The sequence below is a fragment of the Mastigoproctus giganteus genome, chromosome 3 (assembly GCF_048544385.1).
Source record: "Mastigoproctus giganteus isolate SK-2022 chromosome 3, ASM4854438v1, whole genome shotgun sequence".
Lineage (NCBI taxonomy): Eukaryota > Metazoa > Arthropoda > Arachnida > Uropygi > Thelyphonidae > Mastigoproctus > Mastigoproctus giganteus.
This window is the reverse complement of record NC_143577.1, coordinates 58778864-58800018: the sequence shown is the minus strand read 5'-3', so window position 1 is coordinate 58800018 and position 21155 is coordinate 58778864. Positions and strand designations below refer to the sequence as shown.

The following is a 21155-nucleotide window of genomic DNA, read 5'->3' as shown; positions in this document are numbered from 1 at the left end:
TTATTTCGCACGTGACAATTAGGTAAGTTTTCTGCATATCGATGTCTTCCTCGGCTGCATTGCATCTAGCAAACCCCCACATGAGATGCACGTCTGCCATCTCTCAATTCGAATAAACCTCCATTATCACAGCAACTGCAGAGTACCAAAATGTGGATAACAAGCTTCAAACGTTGTGCCTTTGTCAGGAAAACTAAGTGAAATCACTTAAAGAACACTAGGGGAGAGTAAAACGAGTTTCAATAAATTTACATTCGATAACTATTAAACGTAAATAAATAATCCGCTCCTACTATGTTTAGTTAATTAAAAGGCGCTAGCCATTTTTAAAACAAAACATAACTTTCTACAGTAGCATGACACAATAAGAAATACTGACTTCTGGTAGCGCCGTTGTTAGGCAAAATAACATTACACTGTAGAATTAATTTTGAAGAAAATAGTAACTCCACTATTATTTTTCCATCATTCTTTCTTTACATCAATACGTCTGTGGCACGTTTCGTTTTATTTCCTTCACACGATTAAATTACCAGCTAACTGAAACCAGTCAGCTTATCTTCCCCACAACTTCACGCACGATTACAAGTAGAAAAGGCACTGCTCTTTTAGAGAACAGCTGATTTTTTTTTTTTCGTCAAAATATTGGAACAATATATTGCAGGTAATGAATAGCACCGTCATAACAAGATCACAATATAAATCATACATTCTAGAATAAGATGTAAAAATTTAATAAAACACTAGAAAACAAAGGAATAAACACGTCATAAATTCGAATCAATGCGTGATTCGAATTTATGACGTGTCAAAAGGAAAAGTCAAAACCACCACACATTAGAAAACGTACCATTACGATATTAAATAATTATTTCGAATTGCGTAGCAAATATCATCGATTGTCTTCCGAGAAAAAAAGAATACGACGAAATATGGTGTATATTATTTAAAATTTCTTTGCAAATTTATTAATGAACGAAATATATATTCTACATTTCTAGTTTGCATAAGCAAACTTTTCATACTTTTCAAGGTGAGTTCATAAAGAGTGAAAATTCGTAGGAAGTGATCCACGACTTGGAAGAACTTGAATAAGAACCACCTTCTTCAGAAGTAAAGATTTCGTTTAGAACGGGATCCTTTTTGGACTAATTATGCGAAATATTATTTTACGAATTTTTCACTTAGAAAATGCAACTCAGATAATAATAAAATTCTTTATTAAGTTAAATGGTATACATTTGTGATTCCATGCACAGATAACCAGAGGAATCTTACAAAACAAACTATACAAATAACCAAGCACAGAAATACAAAGTTCAGCTATATAAAGTAACCATTAAAGTAACCATTAAAGTAGAACGCTTTTTGTATTATCAGGTCATATTCGTTTGATTCTTTGGTGATCTCACTGCGGCTGTGCGACATTGGCAAAATTTCATCGCTTGGATTTGAAGTTGCTCCGCATCCTCCTTATAGTTAAGATTTGGCACCCCAAGGGATTTTTGGTTTGCTCCCAAAGATTAAAGAAGATCGACGCGCCAACGGAAATGAATTCGACGAAGAAGAAAAAAACAAACGTGAAGAGCCGGTTGGCATCTCAGCCGAAAGAAATTAACTTGAACGGAATACGACAACTTGTTAAACTGGACAAAACTTATCGAATTAGGCAGTGTATTACAAAGAAAAATGATATATGAAATGATAAATTAAAGACAGAATTATTTTATCTACATTCCTTCAAAAGTTATGCAATAATACATGGATATCCATTTTTCGTATTTTCAGGTAAGAATAGCATTTACACTCACACACCTCGCCTATCCAGTTTCGCATAGGATGGTCAACTGTCACCCTCTCACACGGATTGCTTGTAGAATACATTTATGTACATTTCCATTCACTTTCAGTTATTTATTTTCTTTCCTTCCCCGGAATATATACAGTATAGTATACCCATATTGATGTCTGAAACTCACCTCCTAGGTCTGGACGGACATGATGGTCGTATCCATCTAAAAGCCCATCTAGGAGCTCTGATATATTTTCTTTCAACGATGCTTGGCTTTCGGTGGCACCTATCCTGAAATCATAGAAATCATAGAAATATGTAGAAAACAAAACTTTATAGAAAATAATTAATAAAAATTTCTTTGTAATACTGTATTCGATCTCATAATTACTGTGGAGGCACTTCACCACGAGTTACCTTTACCAAGCGTGATACAGACACTGAACATGTCATTGCCAACATTCTTAGTGACTCTATATAGCTTTCCTTGCTTCAGGCTTTGACCCTGACTTAACTGTCCACTTCACTTACTGCGCCATCGCGTGGATATATCTCGTCACTGTCTCTGCTCAGGTCAAGTCTCTACTATGCCTACGTGCACGTAGATGAGACTCCAATCAGGATCGAACCCCGGGTAGTGGCATACACTTTAAGTAAAAAAAGTAATATACTTCTCCAACGAAGCAGTGCCATTTGTTTTGAATAATGCAATACAAGGCAATTCTTGATAAAGTGTCTCTACAATATGAGATCGATGCTCTAAGTAGCAAACTCAGTTTGTTCGTAGCCAGGTACAGAAAGGCGCTATGCCTGACTTGTACTCGACTCTATAAACCTATGTTTACTGCAAGCCGTACGAAGTAGGGTACTCTATCTGGTAGGTAAATAAATGAACTGCATGATTGCTCTTCAATGAAGCGTTATCCGAAATCTCCCCATTGAAGGGGCAATTTGGCTTTTGTGGAATATTTTAGTCGAGGTGGTGGATAAGTTTAGAGGCAATTTCGGGATTACAAATGGAGACTTGCCATTCTACCAAAAATCTCATTTCTTGAGCCCATTTAAAAGGCATCATTTTGCAATGAATACAGACAACAGCTTTGCCCAAGTAAAGAAATAAAAGACATTAGGATTCTTGGCTTAATCAAACCGGTAACTCAATTTCGTGTTCATCACTGTCACGTAAAATCAGGTAAAATAAGCGAGACAATTGGCACTTCACTCATATCTGGTATTAAAGAATTACGATGTGTCAAGAAATGAGACTGTGTGTGGGCGTTTTTACATCCCCCGGGATAAACAAACATAGTATTCTAGCACTGCTAATTAAACGCATCAAGTGGTACAATGCTAAGCAATTTGTTTTAATTTCTCGTGATTACACGCCTTATTTATTTTAATTTCTGTTAAATCTAAGTATATATCTTTGCTACTGGTCATCTGTAAGTTATGAAAGCAAACAGGATTAAAAGCTGTCTTCCCTGTGAATGTGATTTATGAGACAATTTACAACCCCAGATCCCAAAGACGGCATTGTAAGACGAAACCACATAACTAAAACAGCTGATAAGCTCTTACCTTACAGAAGAAACCGATGGCACTGACGAATACCCTATAAACATAAAAATATTTGCTGCAGAGTGCAGAAGTACCACGGAGCAAACTAGGTGGCAAGCTGTCATTGTTTCAAAATGCTCTTCTTTAAGTACCTCCTCTAGAAAAAAGACAGAAAGGAAATTAATTTGCGCATAGTAGCTTATCTTAATTTATAAGAATAGGGATGTATCGTTTTATATTCGTAAATTACTCTAGGGGTAGAGGAATATAAATAAAAAGGAGAATAGAAATAAAGAGACTGAAAATTTAATATTCAGCAAAAACTCAGAAGGAATTGCCAAAAATAAAAACAACGCAACATATTAAACAAACTTTTGAAATACTGCGAAGCCAAAAAGATGAGCAATACCTAAAATAAACAATACCGCAGCCGGTATTTAAAAAGGATTCGTAATATTTCAGTGCGTTTTATTTTGGAACATACTGTATATAACAATAACGATGGTGAAAATTCAAAAGTGCGTCGGGTGTGATGCCTAAAGGTTTTAAACCCGCAGTACTTTAAAAAATCAATTAATGGAGGGAAAAAAAACAAATATTTTCATACAAACGGAACAACACCGACAGAAGGATAGTCAAGAGGATGATAAATTGAAGGGTACAGTTGTCATTAGATCGAAGTGGAGTGAGCGCAGTCATATTGGAGAGTAAAACAAACTTCCGGCGATCGTTTAAGACTGGTTTATGTGAAACAGAACTTTTCTTTAGAGTGCTCTGGACAAGCACGCAAAGGGAAGTAGGCAGACAGATGAAATCAAGGTAGAAACGGACTGTTATTTGTTCTCCAAAAGTTTGGCAACTTCTCTTGTGCTTGATTTTCAATACTTGCAGGAGAAACTGGAAAGTGACATGAGGAGATAAGTGTTAGTTCTTTCATCTCAACGGGTCCTCTGAAAGATGACTTGCAAATAGAAATGCTTTTGTGGAGGTCACGAGGACTCATCTCTTTGGTATCGAGCTGAAGTCGAAATCTGCCTCATTCAAAACAAATAAATTTCTTAATTTAGAAATTCTCGTGAAGCAAATGAAAAGGCTTCTAAAGTTTGATGCTTTATAACTTCACGCAAAGCATAAAAATGATGTGAAGAAGCAAGTTCATGTTTTTATTTGGAAGAGCAAAGGAAATGTTACGACTAAAGCTTCATGCATCTGATTGGGGTTTAACATCATATAAAAACATTCCGAAAAGAAATCAGAAATAAAATTATATTACTCGAACAAGGCGGGTAGAGGGAAGGACAACATAAGCTGCAGAAACTCAGTGAAGCCAGCATCTACTGAATAAACAAACGGGAAATGTTGATAGGTAAAAACTGATCAGAGAGTTGCAGATGAGAGAACTGAACTCATCTGACAGAGAATCCAATGAATGGGCACAAGACATGCTAACCATCCTGATTACGCAGAATATCTTTAGCTTCTCAATTAAGGTGGGTGACATTTTACCTTAATAACAGATGCCACGCTAACTGTCCATTATTACGGGTTAAAGCTTCCTGATTACTCATGGAGGGGCGAAAACCTTAAAGCGAAGAGATTTTTTTCACCTTCATATTGAATGTAGATGTCGTGATATCAACTGTGTATATAAAGTTTGTAGATAATCGTACTAACGTTCTTTATACTGATATTAAACTCGAGTGAGTAAAGAAAATAATGCTATTTCTTCCAGGGAAAAAAAAACAATTTTTCGAGCACGAATTCAACATGATATGTAAACTTGAGCCTTCACTCAGATATCACTTAAAGGTATGTTTTACAACTTCTGGATTAGTGCCTCTTTTGCAGGATAATTAGATTGTCGTCGTGGGGGAAGAGAACAGAAGAGTCATATTTGATCAGGTGATTAAAGGCCTGACGATGGAAATAGATGAGTAGTTTACGAAGCGAAAAGCTTTTAATATTATATTCGAACGCAAAATATTTTTAATATATCACAGATCATGCAATAAGCCTCGTTCTTAGCAATTTGATCAATTTCAGAAAATTTATCTGAGACTATAGCGCGCCCCTTGCAAGCCAGGGACTCGTCAATCGCGAAACCTAACCCTACAAGAGAATCTTGAGCATGCATCTCCAGAGCTTTAAAACTGGGTTTCAAGCCGTGTTCCAAAGAGTCTCACCAAATTTTGAAATCGTATCAGGATTGATTAATTCTGATTTCTTTGGCCACATATTGATGTAATTGATTCATTATAATATAATTAATAAATGAATTAAAATTTTTACACATTTATTTCTTCACATGCTTCAGTCTAGGTGGTCAGTGATTGCTGGAAACTTTTTTTTTGAAAGCTAACAACCGTTGTACTTGAATTCAGATGCAATTGTGCTTACTGTGCACTCTCCTTTTTCTCTCTCGTTTACAGGACTACTTCAAAACAAATTTGGAGAGCACTGTGCTACCGCTGCTGATGTGATGTTGATAAGTGGCATTAATACTCCAGACCATTGGGAAATTACCGGATCATACGAGAGAAAGAAAAAAAAAAAACAGATTAAAATGATCTACCAATCTCCGTCAAAGAACATGTCTTGTTACCTTTATTATATAGGTGTCGACTACTACTGGTTTATTGATGATTATGCATATAGGAAATGTGTCATCATATGCTAATGCAGTGAAAGCTGCTAGGCCAGTGATGTTCATATCAGTGCTCTACTGCTTCCATCTGGGGGCAACGGCTTTCGAAATACCCTATGTTCAGTTTGTACTTTTGGGTTTTAGTTTCCTAAGAAGCGATGTAACTGGTATCCCATTCCTCCTCCTCTTCCTTGAGTGTATCGCTTCTTCAGTGATAGTAGGGGTTAGTACCCCTTGGATAATCTTCGAGAGAAAAGAAGCACACACAGTTAATAATGAACTTCAGTGATAGTGAGCATAGTGCAACCAAAGTTATAAGCTATTAATTATATCACTGGCTAAAACTGAATCACATTATCCTTTTGAATACACTTCATAAATACAGTCTTTGCCCATAACTTAAAAGTATAGCTGATGTTTAAGATACGATAATTGTTATTTGGCAACAAGGGGTCCATTACAACGTTTTAGAATGTCGGCTATGAATCGCACTTTTTATTGAATTGCCAGGTTTCCATTTTCTCTTTTCCTAAGCAAATATCTATCATTTCTAATGATAAATCAATAAATCAGTTGTCGTTATACACCGGTGTGCAAAACTTAAAGACCATTCAGGTTTTCACCTGTAGCTTCTCATAGGAGTGACCTGGATATGGGAAAAACATACCAAAGGAACCTCGTGAGGTACAGAAATGATGAAGGAAACAACATCGACACAACGGAAACAAAACTGTACAGACGGATTTTATTCAAAAATGGCAACATAGCACTGGCTGCCATGATACAGATGCATCACTTCCAAAGATGGAACAAAGGAAAGAGGTGGTCCTCAGTAGGAGATATGGCCATCCCTAATGTCGATACAGGCTTTGCACCGCCTGTCCATACTTAGAACAATGTTGTTGATAAGTTCTTGCGGTAACATCTTCCATTCCTCTGTCAGTGCCATCTTCAGCTAGTGAACATTTTCTGCTGGGTGTGGACGTGCCGCTAGGCCTCTCCCCCAGAGCGTCCCATATGTGTTCGATGGTGTTTTGATCGTTGGAAGGGGCAGGCCAATCCATACGAACAATGTCCTCACTTTCCAAAAGCATATCAACAGCTGCAGTGCGATAGGGTGTGGCGTTATCATCCATAAACAAGAACTCGGGGACAATGGCACCTCGGAATAGACGCGCATTGGGAAGGATTACCTCAGTACAGTACCGCCTTCCAGTATCTGGAGTTGTGTACGTCCATCCAACATAACGCCTCCCCAGACGAGAACACTTCGACCGCCATATCAATCCCTTTCAGTGATGTTTGCCGGGTGATACCGTGTGCCAACCTCTCGCCAGATTAGCTGACGTCCAGAATCGCTGCTGAGACTGATTCTACTCCATCAGTAAAGATTACCTTATTCCACTGCGCTGCTGTCCAGTCCTTGTGATCGACGCACCACTGTAAACGGTGTCTCCGATGAGCAGGTGTTAAAGGGACACAGCGTACTGGCCATCTGGCAAACAATCAACCTTTGTGGAGTTGCCTGGCCACAGTAAACCTCGATATACTGCGTCCTGTGCAGCTGGTTTGCAATGGATCCCGCTGTCTGGCGTCGGTCCCTCTTGGCCTGTAGGCCTGTATAGCGGTCATCAGTGGGCGTTGTTTTTCGTGGACGAACACCATTGGTCCTTCGAACAGCTGTACCTGTCGTGAAGGCCCACCACGCACGTGAGACGATGCTATGGGCGATACCGAACTCTGCAGCCACACTCCTCGCACTTCGACCTTCCTTGAGCTTCCCAATTATTCGACTCCGGGTAAAGTCATCCAGATGTTGTCTACTGGCCATTTCGTTGTCTGTAGCACTGTATGAAACCAGTCCAACGTCTGTAACAATCGTGCTCACAACTCGGTAATTTGCACATAACTGCTGATTTTATCTGTTTATGTGAGCCCTCTCATCACGATTCAAATTTTTGCATCTGCACCAGCTTTCTACTGAACGGCCACAGTTATGTAAATCGCCACAGGCTGTATCGTTTGATTTTGTGGTTGTAACCTTTAGAAATAGTGTTGGTCCTTAAGTTTTGCACACCAGTGTCTCTGCCACAGAGTCCAATATGGTTCGGACAATGTGCTACCTTGCTATGAATCCAGATGAATTCCATCAACCTTCCATATATAAACCGGAACGGAATTCAGAACTTTTTTCCCAAAGCTGCCTACGGAGAGCTGTCTCCTGTGGAAAACTGACTGGTACAACTAACAAGAGCAACTTCCCAAAGCTGTTCCTGTTGCTTTCATGCAGCAGCTGGAAAACATAAGTGGAGAGTTGTTACTTTTTTATTTTGTTTTAAAATATGTGGTTCTGAAAAAAAAAATCACCTCATCCTGTTATGGACAATTGCAGCCAATTCACAGATTTCCCTTTAAGTTTCAATAAGGATGTAATGATTATTTAATTAAGGTTATCGATCGTGGATGTACCTATAGTGCAGACTATAATGCAAGCAGAATTCACCGAGGAAGAATAAGCACGTTTACTATAGTATATATATATATATAATGTATAATCAGAATAAAGCTATTACACAATATAAAATAATGTATATTCAATGATCAGTGAATTATGACCACCCCACCCGTATTGGACTATGCTGCATAGCTCGCACTATAAAAACGCGAACAGCTTCCTAGACTATAGCAATGGTAATTTGAATCTGGTCGTACAAGTCAAAGTGATAAAGTAGCAGTTATGGGACGTAGTAAAGATACCACAAAGTTCCGAAAGGGCTGTCATGCCCCATTGCAATTAAGGTATACACAGAGTGGTGTAGAACGGGTCAAACCATCTCCCGCGACAGCACTGTGAAAGATTACGCAAAGTAGACGTTCGTGGTACCATGAATTCAGAACGTTGTAAGGGCTTGACGGCAAGTCACTGTGAGACAGTTGACATCGCAATACAATATGGGAAAGGCAAGAAGAACATCCCAAATGACAATGCGACGCACACTTATACGTATGGATTTCCACAGCAGACGACCCTCTCCTCACCACTGATCATCATCGACGGCGAATGACATTGTGTCAACAAAATGCTGGTTGGACAATACAGGAATGGAAACTAGTGTGCTGGTCGGATGACTCCATATAACTCGTTCAACATCCCGACGGAAGCCTTCTTGTGTGGCGTAAGCAACACGAGCCCACGGACCCATCGTGCAAGGTGTCCACTATCTGGGCAGGTGGCGGTGGTCGCTTAATATGGGGCATATTTTGCTGGCAAGAAATATGATCCCTGGTGCGTATGGATACGTTTCACCGATGAGGTCTACCGGCAACTCTTAGCAGACTATGTGCACCCTGCCGTGTTGCATTTTTTCTTGGACAGAAACGGGATCTACCAAGATGATAATGTGCCGTGTCATCCGGCCTATATGGGATATTTGAAAGTGAGGCGTATGGACACGCAACCATCGTCTATTATGACACTGTGGAAAGTCTTGCAGGCAATATGGCTGCAAACCCCGTCAGCCTTTTTCAACCATCTAGTGGAGTCAATGGCCAGGCGAATAGCGGCTGATATCCGTGCGAACGATGACCCAACAGGATATTAGGTAGACAATGATCACGTAATGATCTTATAAATGACGAGGGTTACTCCAAAAATAATGCCTGGCAATTTTTTGCAAAGCTATGCCATATTCATTCTACAGCATTATTACTTGTATAAGTACATCCCTCTTGCCTCTTATTATGCCTCTTCCCACAGTTTGATATTGCAGTTGACATATACGGCTGCCTCCATGTTTGTTGATCTGACGAACATCTGCCCAGCCGGCTATGTCTGGGAGGCAGCCATGTTAAGAACTGGTATCGAGGTAGCCAAGCGAGGGCCGTATGGAAGGTCGGCATTGCCGTCTTCTGCGGACCGCGTGGTGATGATTGACAGTATCTTCCCTGTGAACTTTCTGTAGTGGTTTATTGATGTTTCTAATAGTCTTTCTCACACACTAAAATTCAGTATTAGTTCAGTTTTTGACGGATATTAATAGAAGCAGCCGTATTTAGTGACTGCTACAGCAACACCATCTGTTGGTTTATGATAGCATTGGCATAATATGAGGCAGCTAGATGTGCGTGTACAGTAGAAGTAAATATATGATATAGTAATTGCAACATATTAAAAATATTGTGGAGATTTACTTAAGAGCAGTGACCGTAGTACAAAAATCTGTGTCATGATAATGCACTCGTATTAAATGCAATTTCCTTTTTAAAATCGATTATATTGAGTCTTAAGAGACAAAAATCTCAAAACTTGTAATAAACAATACTGTTGAACTATAAAAATATTTTTACAAATATTCAAATTTTACAATAAGATGTTACACCTGGAAAATTGTTCAGTCACTGTATGTAAAATATGTTATTATTTAAACATATTTTTAACAAGATTATTTGCGAGTTGGAAAGCTAACTCCCAGTTTACCATGGCCCGGTACATCTTCAGAAACATAACCATGGTGATCGGCGATCTATTTGAATGTCATACGTAGAAGAATGGCTACGTTTTTGATTAGGTCACGTGACTACTTCAACCAATGGAGTGCCATACTTCAAACTCTATATCGTTGATTGTTATTCCTGCATACCTCGTATCTTCTAATTTACCAACTTTCGCATGTGTACCTATGAACGTTCCGATAGCCAGATAAATATTACCCGATCACTAACGATTCTGTCGAGCGCTACCTGTTCACTGATAGCTAGTTGGCAAGATTAACTTTTTGAGTTAAACTATCAGTGAACGATGGGCGCATGATTCTGCAGTTTTGAATCTTCACGAACTAAGAACTTTCTTACTACACAACCCACTTTGCGTATTACCCCTTTGAAAGTTTTGCCATTAACAGAATCCATTAGAACAAAAGCGATTCGTCAGATGTTTACGAGTGTAACTACCTTTAACTTTTGCTTCGATCGATGTCGCAAAAAGGAGAACAACTACCACATACGACTAGTAATTTAAACGAACATTTCTCTTCGTATTTCTTTCTCTATCAAATCATTCTTTAGAATTAATCATCTCTCTTTCGAGATCATTTCAACGTAGCATAACGGAGTCATTTTTTCGCATCCAGTAATGGACACAGCAAAAAGATTTTGTATCCATTACTAACAGCGTAAAAACAGTAAACAAAATGATACGCAGTACATTTTAAAACAAGACCGGCTTGGAGGGATAAGATTTAGTTGGATTATTTTGGATGTAAATGCACTAAACCGATAAGACAGAGAATTTATTGTTTTAATGGTGTAATCGTTCTGTTGAGTCCCATTTAGACGAATTATCTTGACGTGTCTTTTTAAATATTTTCCTATTATTTTGAGTTAAAGTTTGCGTTTACAGAAGGTATGTTATCAGTTCTTTGAAATAAATTATGAAACAAGATAGATTAATGTAGAAGTACACGTTTTACCTTTTTTATTGTGCAACTCCATTATGAAGTGTCTTCTTTCGCAATATATGAAATTTTATTCACGCCATTTTATTTTTGTTCCGAGAGAATGATGGAAATCTTCTCAGAATTGTGATATGTACCCAGCATCGCCTATCTAGATGCTGGGTACCTTTGGCATACAATTAAGACTCTGGCTTTTCCTTCATTCGTCTTTTGATTTGAAATTGAAATAAACAGGAAATGTTTTGAATTAAAATAGTCTTCATAAAAGCAGTCGTGCTGAATAATATCCGGATTATTGACAATCACTCTCTGCTATGTTCGTCTTCGGCGATGTTTCTTAAACGCGATTATTGATTTCGTTCAAAGTCCTCCCGTTAGAATCGTTATTACTCCACGCTAAATATTTGCCATTCTGCGGAGAACTGAAAGGCCATCCGGAGAAATTAATCCGCATCGCATTTTGCTGATGTATGAAAATAGTACGTGATTTTGGTTACATTGATCCAGAAATTTAATTATGACCACTTTCAGGACCACGAAAGATCTTTTCAGATCTTAGCATTATTGCACATTATCCTTTTATTTTTATTCAGACATTGCTCTTCGTCTATGACCAGACAGTAAAGTGCGAATCCAAGAAATGTCCTGCAGTTTGAATACAAAGAAACTTGAGCGACTTATATATGGAGAATATTCGAGATCAAGTAACTTGAAAAGGCATTGTGATGCACATCGAAGAAGAGACCAGTCAATAACGATCATTGTTTTTGTATTCTCTCGACATTTTAAAATAAGTTGTCATATTTTCAGTGTTTAAATATTTCTCTTTACTCATTTGAAGAACTAAATACGGTGATTTGTGCATTGAACATCGCATTACCAGTTGCATGATTAAAGTATGTAGAAAAACAATAAGCGATTAAAAGTTTCTATGTTAGACGTGTGAAAAACTCGGAATAATCCAGAAGGGGAAACTTTACCCTCTGAGGGCGGCTAATTACAGCCCCAAATGATGAGGACTTTTAGATTTCCTGTAGTCATCGACAAGATTCAAATCCAGACCTTCACAAACGAGGGAAAGTGTCGAAAAACCACGATATTGTTATGGAGGGTCTGAAAAATTATTTATTTGTGAAAAAATATCGCAAAAATATATTTTTCGAAAACTAATATTTCGAATGGCAATTTCATTGACCGGTATCTAGATTGGTATAACTAAAATTTCGAAAATGAAGAACACAGTGTTACCAACTACGCAGCAAATATGCAGTTAACATTGTTTATTATTTTTATGAAATAAAAAATGGAGATTGGAAATACAACATTTTTCTGGTAAATCTTCGGTGAAGGAATTTCACAACGACCTATGAACTTGCTGCAGCCACCTATCAAGTTACTGACCACTAGTATAACTGATAATTGCTAATTTTTTACAAAGCTCAGCTTTTGTATAAATTATAAGTTTGTTTAAATTTAAAAAAAAAATGGGAAAGTTCATAATTCAGTGTTTAGAAGCCTACATAAACACATAGACTTTGTCTCTAAACTCAGATTCAACAATACTATTGATCGAATCTGTTTCACAGTCCAGATTAAGGATTCCTGAAGATTATTCAGAAAAGAGACAGATACTGTATGAGGCTCCCTACTGGCTTCGACGTACTTGAGGAACATATTTGTGAAATGAAAATATCTTGACGAATCGATCGAGAACTAAGAGGCTAATTACAAGCTTCGATTAGCGCAACAACTCCTTTTCTATTGTAAGTTTATGATGGCTGTGCTCAATTCACATGTGTTCTCTGCTGTATTCCATTGGGTTATTTGTTATTGAGCTTCTTAGCAACGCCAAAAGCGCCGTCTCGGTACCAATTATTGACCTTTTAATCGTTTCCAAATTTTCGTTTTATCAAGATAATTACGAAGTTATTATCACTTGGGACACTCCTCAATAAACAAGCACAACAATTCTCTTTGACAGAATGTCTGCGCTGAGAGGACGTCTAATGGATCGGAGCAGAACGCATTAGAACCAAAGATTGTAACCTTTGTGGTTTCCTCATGGTACCATAACGACAAATTACGATTTTGACTTCAAAGAAGGAGACATTAGTTGAGAATTATTTTGATTAATTCCGTATCGTGTAGACACTTAAAGTATCAGTGCCACAAATTGCAATTCGTAATAATAGATTCGGACTGTAAGGATTCCGACTAGTTTATATTAGTAGGTAATACCCTGTTTTGTTTGTTATAATGTGATAAAGGAAATTAGTGAGAAATTTTAATAATATTATGAGATTTCTCCAAAAATGTGATGGCAGTTTGCTAAAAAAAAATAGCAGATGAGGTAGGAAAATGTTTTTTTTTTGTTATTATTTTTTTTATTTTAATTTCAACGTATTTTTTCCAATACAAGAATTCCTTGGCATACATCATCATTCTACTGTTGGCATTCGTGGTAAGTAGACGTGATTATTACAGCTCTTCATAGTGACATTAAAGAAGCATAGATAAGAGGGGACTAAAGCAGGATTAATTGAAGTATTGAAGTAGAGCAGGATTTCAAAGATTTTTTAGTATATTGTAAAGTTTATTTTAATAATTTTTCCCCGTAATAGTTTGATTTATTTTGTACATTATAAATATAATTTTTTGAAAGTTTGTTTTATTAATAATTAGTAAATATCATAATGGCTATTATAAGAGCCTTGGAACACTTCGTCAGAGGGTACCATGACTCATACGGAAATAGCCGATGGCGATTCCCGGCTGAGACATGATTTTATCCTTTGCAGAACCTGTGGCATGTATTCCAAGGTCGACCTAGTTGGATAATCCTAGCTCACTTGGAGATTATTTTCTTTGTCACCGTTGTAAGGAGTTCGCTGATCTTAAGTTACAGTTTTGTGCATTGCTAGAACAATTTGAGTCACTGAAAAAACGGGTACTTGTCTTCGAGAATAATGTAACTGGGAGCTCATCGGGGACTGAAGACTCTAGTAACATACCAAGTGATGCACTCCTGATTCGGGCCCCAGAACAGAATAACCAAGTGCAAACTACTCTGGTCCAAAATGACTTAGTTTTATTAGGAGACTCCATTGTCAGGGAAACGGGAAATATTTTTTTGTAATAAGGATAGGTGGACTAGAAGCAGGGTATATCTGCCGGGAGCAACTATTTAATGATATCACCAACAGACTGTCAGATTTTAAGGGGGAGAGAGAATATTATTATTCATGTGGGGACTAATGACATTAAGCATACGCGATCTGACGATTTGTTACACAAATACAGGACCATGCTGAAGAAATGTATCGAGTTAGGTCACAATGTTGATCTGTCTGCAATTCTGCCCAGGCACGGCGGTAGGAGGGATTATATGCTGAAAGCCTTGTGGATGTGGATTAACATGAAGGACTCTGCAAGGCTTTTTGGGGGGGGGGGCATTTATATCAGCTTGGCTCGCACTTGTAGGTAGAAGGAATCTGTTTTGTAGAGACGGGATACATTTAAATAAAGGTGGTGCAAGAGTTTTGCCAGTATTATTGAGGCTACCTTAAATGTTCAGAGAAACTACTAGTTTGGGGGACGAGGGTAACATAGATACGCGTTTATCTGATAATATTGGTCAAATTAACTCTTGCACATACCTCAAGAGTTCTTGTTTGTTACCACAACAGAACATATTAGCAAGATGTTCTGAGGGCAGAAACGCTTCAAATGAGCGGGTAGCAAACGCCAGGGAAGCGAGCTTAAATAACTTTAAGGGTTATGTCAGGGTAGTTAACTATACAAGAACACTAAGTCTTAATTGTTTGTACAGTAATGTCAGAAGTGTCGTCAATAAAGTGAGTGAATTCGAACTGCTGGTTAGAACAAGGAACGATGATATAAAAGGGCTTACAGAAACGTGGTGCCACCCGGAGATAGGGGATGATGAGTTTCAATACGGTATGTATAATGTATTTAGGAAGAAAGGGAAGATAGAAGGGGTGATGGGGTCATGCTTCTTATCAAAAGTAGCCTGAGCGCGACGAAAGCTTTCCCGGATTCAGACGTGTTGCATGCTAGTATAGAATCTGTGTGGTGTGAGATAGTTGGAAGCAAAGGTATAATGAGAGTGGGAGTAATCTACAGGCCAGGTGATTGTGAAGATTATGATGAGAGCCTCTACATGCAAATGGAATGGGCAAGTAAGCGTGAATGTCTTATGGGTTATTTCAATTTGCCTCTAATTGATTGGAGCAAATGGGAAGGAAACTCCACATGGCGGTAAAATTTTTAAATCAATTAGATGATTGCTATTTGTATCAACATGTCAGAGAAAGTACTAGGGAAAATAATGCGCTAGATCTCATCATCACCCATGAACCAGATGACATAATAGGGCTGACAGTAGAGGAACCAGTAGCAGGAAGTGATCACGGCGTTCTACGGTGGATGATGAAGAGAGAGGTAGCAGTGGTTAAAGGCAAAGGATTCGGTTTTAATTTCAGGAAAGGAAATTACGATGCCTTAAGGCGCCTCTATTACCTGGGTAGATAGCTCAGAGAGCGAATACGAGGGACATTCAAAAAATAAGTTACGTTTCTCTTGAATAATTGCCATCTCTTGGTATAATTGCGCAACTTATGTGGTGCCTGCGCGGAATGGAATTCATATCGTGCGCCCGCTGGTAGATGAGTTTCGTTGATGCAGGTGTAACAGTCGTGTAGGAGCAAACGTTCATAATGGCACATCAGCTAGGGTTACTCCGAGTTCGAGGTATGCGGAACAGTACGATTTTTGTGGGAGAAACGTCTGAATTGTCCCGAGATTAATCGTGAAATAAGGGCGGTGTAAAATGCAATGTCGCATCCAGCCATAGTGAAGTGGTGCAAGCAGTTTGAAAATGGTCGCACAGTATTGACGGATGCTAATCGAAAAGGAAGGCCATCAACGTCGAACACTGCAGACAACGTGATGCAGGTTGATGAAATGATTCGCAATAATCGAAGACTGACAGTGGCAGAAATGGCAAAGGAGTTGAATATTTCGATATTCGGTGTTCATTCCATCTTCCGTGATCATTTTGACTATCGCAAATTGTGTGCACGATGGGTTTCTTGTTCACTGGCAGACGAACACAAAGGTCAACGTTTTTTTGTCTTCTCTAGACTTCCTTCAACGCTATTCTGTGGAAGGCCATGGCTTCTTACACTGCATCATCACTGGCGATGAAACGTGAGTGCACCACTTCACCCCAGAAACGAAGACAGCGTCTATGGAATGGAGACACACAACGCGGTTGTGTGTCTCCATTCCATAGTTCAAAGTTGTACCATCAGCTGGAAAGGTCATGGCCGCTGTGTTTTTCGACTGTGAAGGAGTTGTTTACACGGAATTTAGCAAAAGGCACAACAATTAATGCTGCCTCATACTGCCAAACATTATGGTCTTTGCAAACAGCTATGAAAAACAAGAGGCCTGGAAAGTTAAGCAAAGGTGTTGTTCTCATTCAGGACAACGCCACGCCACACAATGCATGCACAACACGAAACTTGCTCCAAAAGATTTGGATGGGAGGCATGGCAACATCCGCCGTACAGTCCCGATCTTTTGCCTTGTGATTATTACATCTTCGGCAAGCTGAAAGAACATCTAGGGGGGAGGGGAATAACGATTTGCAAACGATGCGCAGGTGCATACAGCAGTTCGACGGTGGCTGAAAGACCAAGGAATGGATTTCTCTCATCAGGGAATAGAATGTTTAGTCACACGTTGCAAGGATTGTTTACACCATCTCGGTGACTATATGGAAAAGTAGTGAAAGGTATGTGCTTTCTGTTGCATAATCTTACTTACCTCAATTTTAGTCTCTTGGGCTAAAAGGGTCAAGTGTAACTTATTTTTTAAACTACCCTCTTACAATTGAATTATGGTATACCTTTAAAACATTAATCACAGAAGCCTTGAATGCTTATACACCATTAAAAAAATACTCCACGAGGAGGATTCCAAGTTGGATGAATAATGATGTTGCCAAATTACTTGAGCAGAAAAAGACGGCAGGGAAAAGTTACAGAGCAATAAAAAGTATTAAAGCTTATGAAAGCTACAAATTGATCTGTAATAAAGCCACCGAAAGGGTTAGGCTGGCAAAGGCAGATTATGAGAAATCGCTGGCAAAGAGAGCAAAGAGGGGGAGGGATAAGGAATTCTTTACACATATAAATGCAAAGAAGAGAAGGACAAACTAGATCGGACCCTTATGTAATGGACGTGGCGTGGGATAGTATTAGATACCCCAGCTGAAGTCGCAGATGAACATAACAGTTACTTTGCATCGATATTTACAGAAGAAAAACCCTTCACGTCAATGAGAAATTCTGGGAGTGAAGTTGAAAAAAATGTAAATAATGATGTTGAAATGCCACATTTTTTTTTTTTTTAATGAAAAAACTTTCGAGCATACAGGCCAGTAAGGCTCCTGGAATTGATGGCATATAAGCTATAATCTTAACGGAGGCAGCAAGTGAGTGCACTGAACCATTGAGGCTAATTATAAGAGCATCACTGGACTCGGGAGTAATTCCGTTGGATTGGAAAAGTTTGTTTGTTTGTTATTTGGTTTTTGGGAGCATTAGGAACTAAGGCCATATTGCTCCGGAGTTATGCGGTGGTCATTCCCTGACCTTTCCGCATCCTCCGTATTGGGTGGTCACGGGCTCGAACCCCGGTCTAATCAAGAAGCGTGTGCTACGCACTGCTGCTCCTGCCCACCTGGCTACGAAGGCGCCGAATGGAAAAGTGCCAATGTATCCCCAATGCATAAGGACAGTTCTAAGGGTGAAGTGGGAATTTACCAGCCGGTTAGTCTAACTTCAGTAGTAGAGAAAATCATGGAGACTCTTGTCAAGGGTGGAATTCAGGACCACTTAGATAGAAATGGAACTCTGAAGGATACTCAGTATGGTTTTGTAAAGGGAAAAATCATGTTTATTTAATCTGGTTAGCTATTTTGACAGAGTCACTCAAGAGATGGACTTAGGTAATAATTTCGACGTTGTTTATTTGGATTTCAGCAAGGCATTTGACTCAATCACACATGAGCGGTTACTTTATAAGCTGGAACAGTTTGAATCACAGGGAAAATCCTTAGATGCATAGCTGGATGGCTTCAGAGCAGGGGGTAGAGGGTTGTGATAAATGGTAATCCTCAGATTGGGTTGATATAAAAAGTGGAGTTCCCCAAGGATCAGTATTAGGACCACTGCTTTTTTTTTTTTCATAAATGACATCGATGAAGGGATAGAGGGCGTGATGTATAAATTTGCAAATGATGTAAAGCTTAGTAGAATAGTTAATGATTGCCGCCAAACACAGCTTCTTCAGAATGACCTAGATAGACTTCAGAAATGGTCAGAAAAATGACAGCTATGCTTTAATCCAGTAAAGTGTAAGGTATTGCACCTGTGGAATAGTAACCCCAAAATAATTTATACATTTGACGGAGTTGAACTAAAGCCGGTAGTGGAGGAAAGGGACTTGGGTATTACGATACGGTGAGATATGAAGTTCTCCGAGTATTGTAGACTGGTTGCAATCTGTTTAGCTCTCTGGCTGCTGGTAGATAGCTGTTCCTTGAACTCTATCTTTTGGAGAATACCGGCGATGATCAATCTCTAGGATGTGATGCTTGTGCTCATCTGTGGACAGTGTCTCTTAATCGGTTTCTGCTGTAGCCTACTTGCTAGGTTATTGTGCTGTAGCTGAGGGGATGACCATTGTGCAGTACAGTTGATTTGTAATGTGCTTGTGAAATTTGTATTGTAAATAATTGACTGTATTAATACTATTGCTATATGTGTGGCGGATTTGCCATATTTTATTTGGCAAGGACCGCTTTGCTCAATAAATGAAAATGAATGAATAGTTGCAAGAAGGGCCCATGGTGTCCTATCGGTGATTTATCGAACAATCGCTAGTAGAGATAAGGACGTCATAATCCCATTGTATAATGCTATTGTTAGACCACACTGGGAATACTGTGTTCAAGTATAGAGACCGCGCTTAAAGAAAGACATTGTTCTTCTTGAAAGGGTCCAAAGACGGCTAACTCGCCTGTTGAGATCGGCAAACGGAGCGTCCATATGAAGGAAGGCTTCGAATATGTGGGTTGCAGAGCTTGGAAACCAGGCAGCTTAGAGGAGACTTGATTGAGGTGTTTAAGTTCTGAGAGACATTAGTAAAATGAATGAGGACGAAATTTTCACGGTTATCAATGATTCTAGAACTAGAGACCATAATTTCAAGTTACGGGGGAGTTGTTTAGACTGGATTGCAGGAAGTTTTATTTTAGCCAGCGAGTTATAAATTACTGGAATAAGTTGCCAACATGGGTGGCAGTTTGGGGAAATTCAATGGTCAGCTGAATAATTAGCTTCGGAAGGAGGGATACGCATAAGTTGTCTATTTCCTTTTCTCTTAATGATTATTATTATTTTTTTGTAAATTTTTTCCTATTATTATTGTTTTATTTATTTTTTGTTATTTTATTTTATTTTATATATATATTTTGTCAGCCTCTACCACATGGATGGTAGAGGCTGACAGTCTGGAGAAATTCAAAGGTCAGCTGGGAGGAGGGAAATGCATAGGTTGTCCATTTCCTTTTCTCTTATTAATTATTATTATTTTAAATTTCTTCTTATTATTATTAATTTGTTTTTTTCTTATTATTTTATTTTATTTTTAATTTTTTTTGGCTGGTGTAGCATAAGCCATAGGCTTCCTTGCCCCATGTGGCCATTACTGATACTGATCCAGCAAGATGTTTTCTTATTCTACCATTTGGTTGTCATTTTGAAATTAACGCGATTCTTCAATGTTTTTGTAAGTGTTCAAAGAGCCATATATTCGAAGGAGTCAGAGGAGCCATTATCCGACAGAGTCAAAGGAGCCTTATATAGGAAGGAGTCATATAATCGAAGTTTCGTGCACAATGGAACAGAAAACACGCAATATGCAGTGAACTCACTCCCGAATAGCAGATTCCGGTCCAGAAATACTACGTTCTCGCTCTCATTTCATTCCCAGTAAGTTGGACTGTTTTACTTTCCACCATTAAAAGAAAAATTAATTAAAATTTCGGCTATTCGTCAAAGTGTGAAAAAAGTAAATATATAAATTAGGGAATATATTCCTTATAAAACGATAACTATCAAGCTGAAACCGGACAAAGACACCAAATTTACAGAAATAATAGACTCTCTGGCTGTACGAACTATTTACACCGGTAAGCAGATATTTGAAATTTAGTCCCACTTCGAGAAGAATCAGTAAGTTTCTCCAACTGTCAATGAGAATAGACAATTTAAAAATAATATCTGTTTTACTAAGTGAACAATCCAAGTTAAAAGATTCCTGATTATAAAGATCCGAATCTTACATGGAGTGGATAGTCGGTTGATTTAGGTGTCTATAAATTGCATGCATTCTGTGGTGTGTGTGTCATTTTCCAATGAAAACCCGAGTTTCGGGTTTTCATTAGAGGGGAGAACAGTTAAGAAGTTCACTCGTTTGGCTTTGATATCGTAGAGTAATCGATATCATTAAGATGTGAATTAGTCCTTCAGAAAGTACTAATTCACATTTTAATGGCCGTTAATCGGGAGAAAACGAAGTACAAAAAATCTATAAGTTAAGGAATCCTCAGATATTT

General features: G+C 38.4%; 2 protein-coding genes across 2 annotated transcripts in view; one reads left to right on the top strand and one right to left on the bottom strand.

Annotated features, from left to right (window-relative positions):
• LOC150088042 (gamma-aminobutyric acid receptor alpha-like) overlaps positions 1–3466 on the bottom strand; it is a 33352-nt gene extending 29886 nt beyond the window's left edge. Inside the window, exons 1-2 of the mRNA XM_090370545.1 lie at positions 3371–3466; positions 1980–2083 (exon numbers count right to left, since the gene is read on the bottom strand). Coding sequence (XP_090226671.1) covers positions 1980–2083; positions 3371–3414 — 148 coding nt within the window. The 5' untranslated portion in view covers positions 3415–3466. The remainder of the gene's footprint in view (positions 1–1979; positions 2084–3370) is intronic.
• The window catches only part of LOC150088041 (guanylate cyclase soluble subunit beta-2-like), a 575730-nt gene that overhangs the window by 70645 nt on the left and 483930 nt on the right, over positions 1–21155 (top strand). The gene's annotated exons all lie outside the window — the stretch shown is intronic.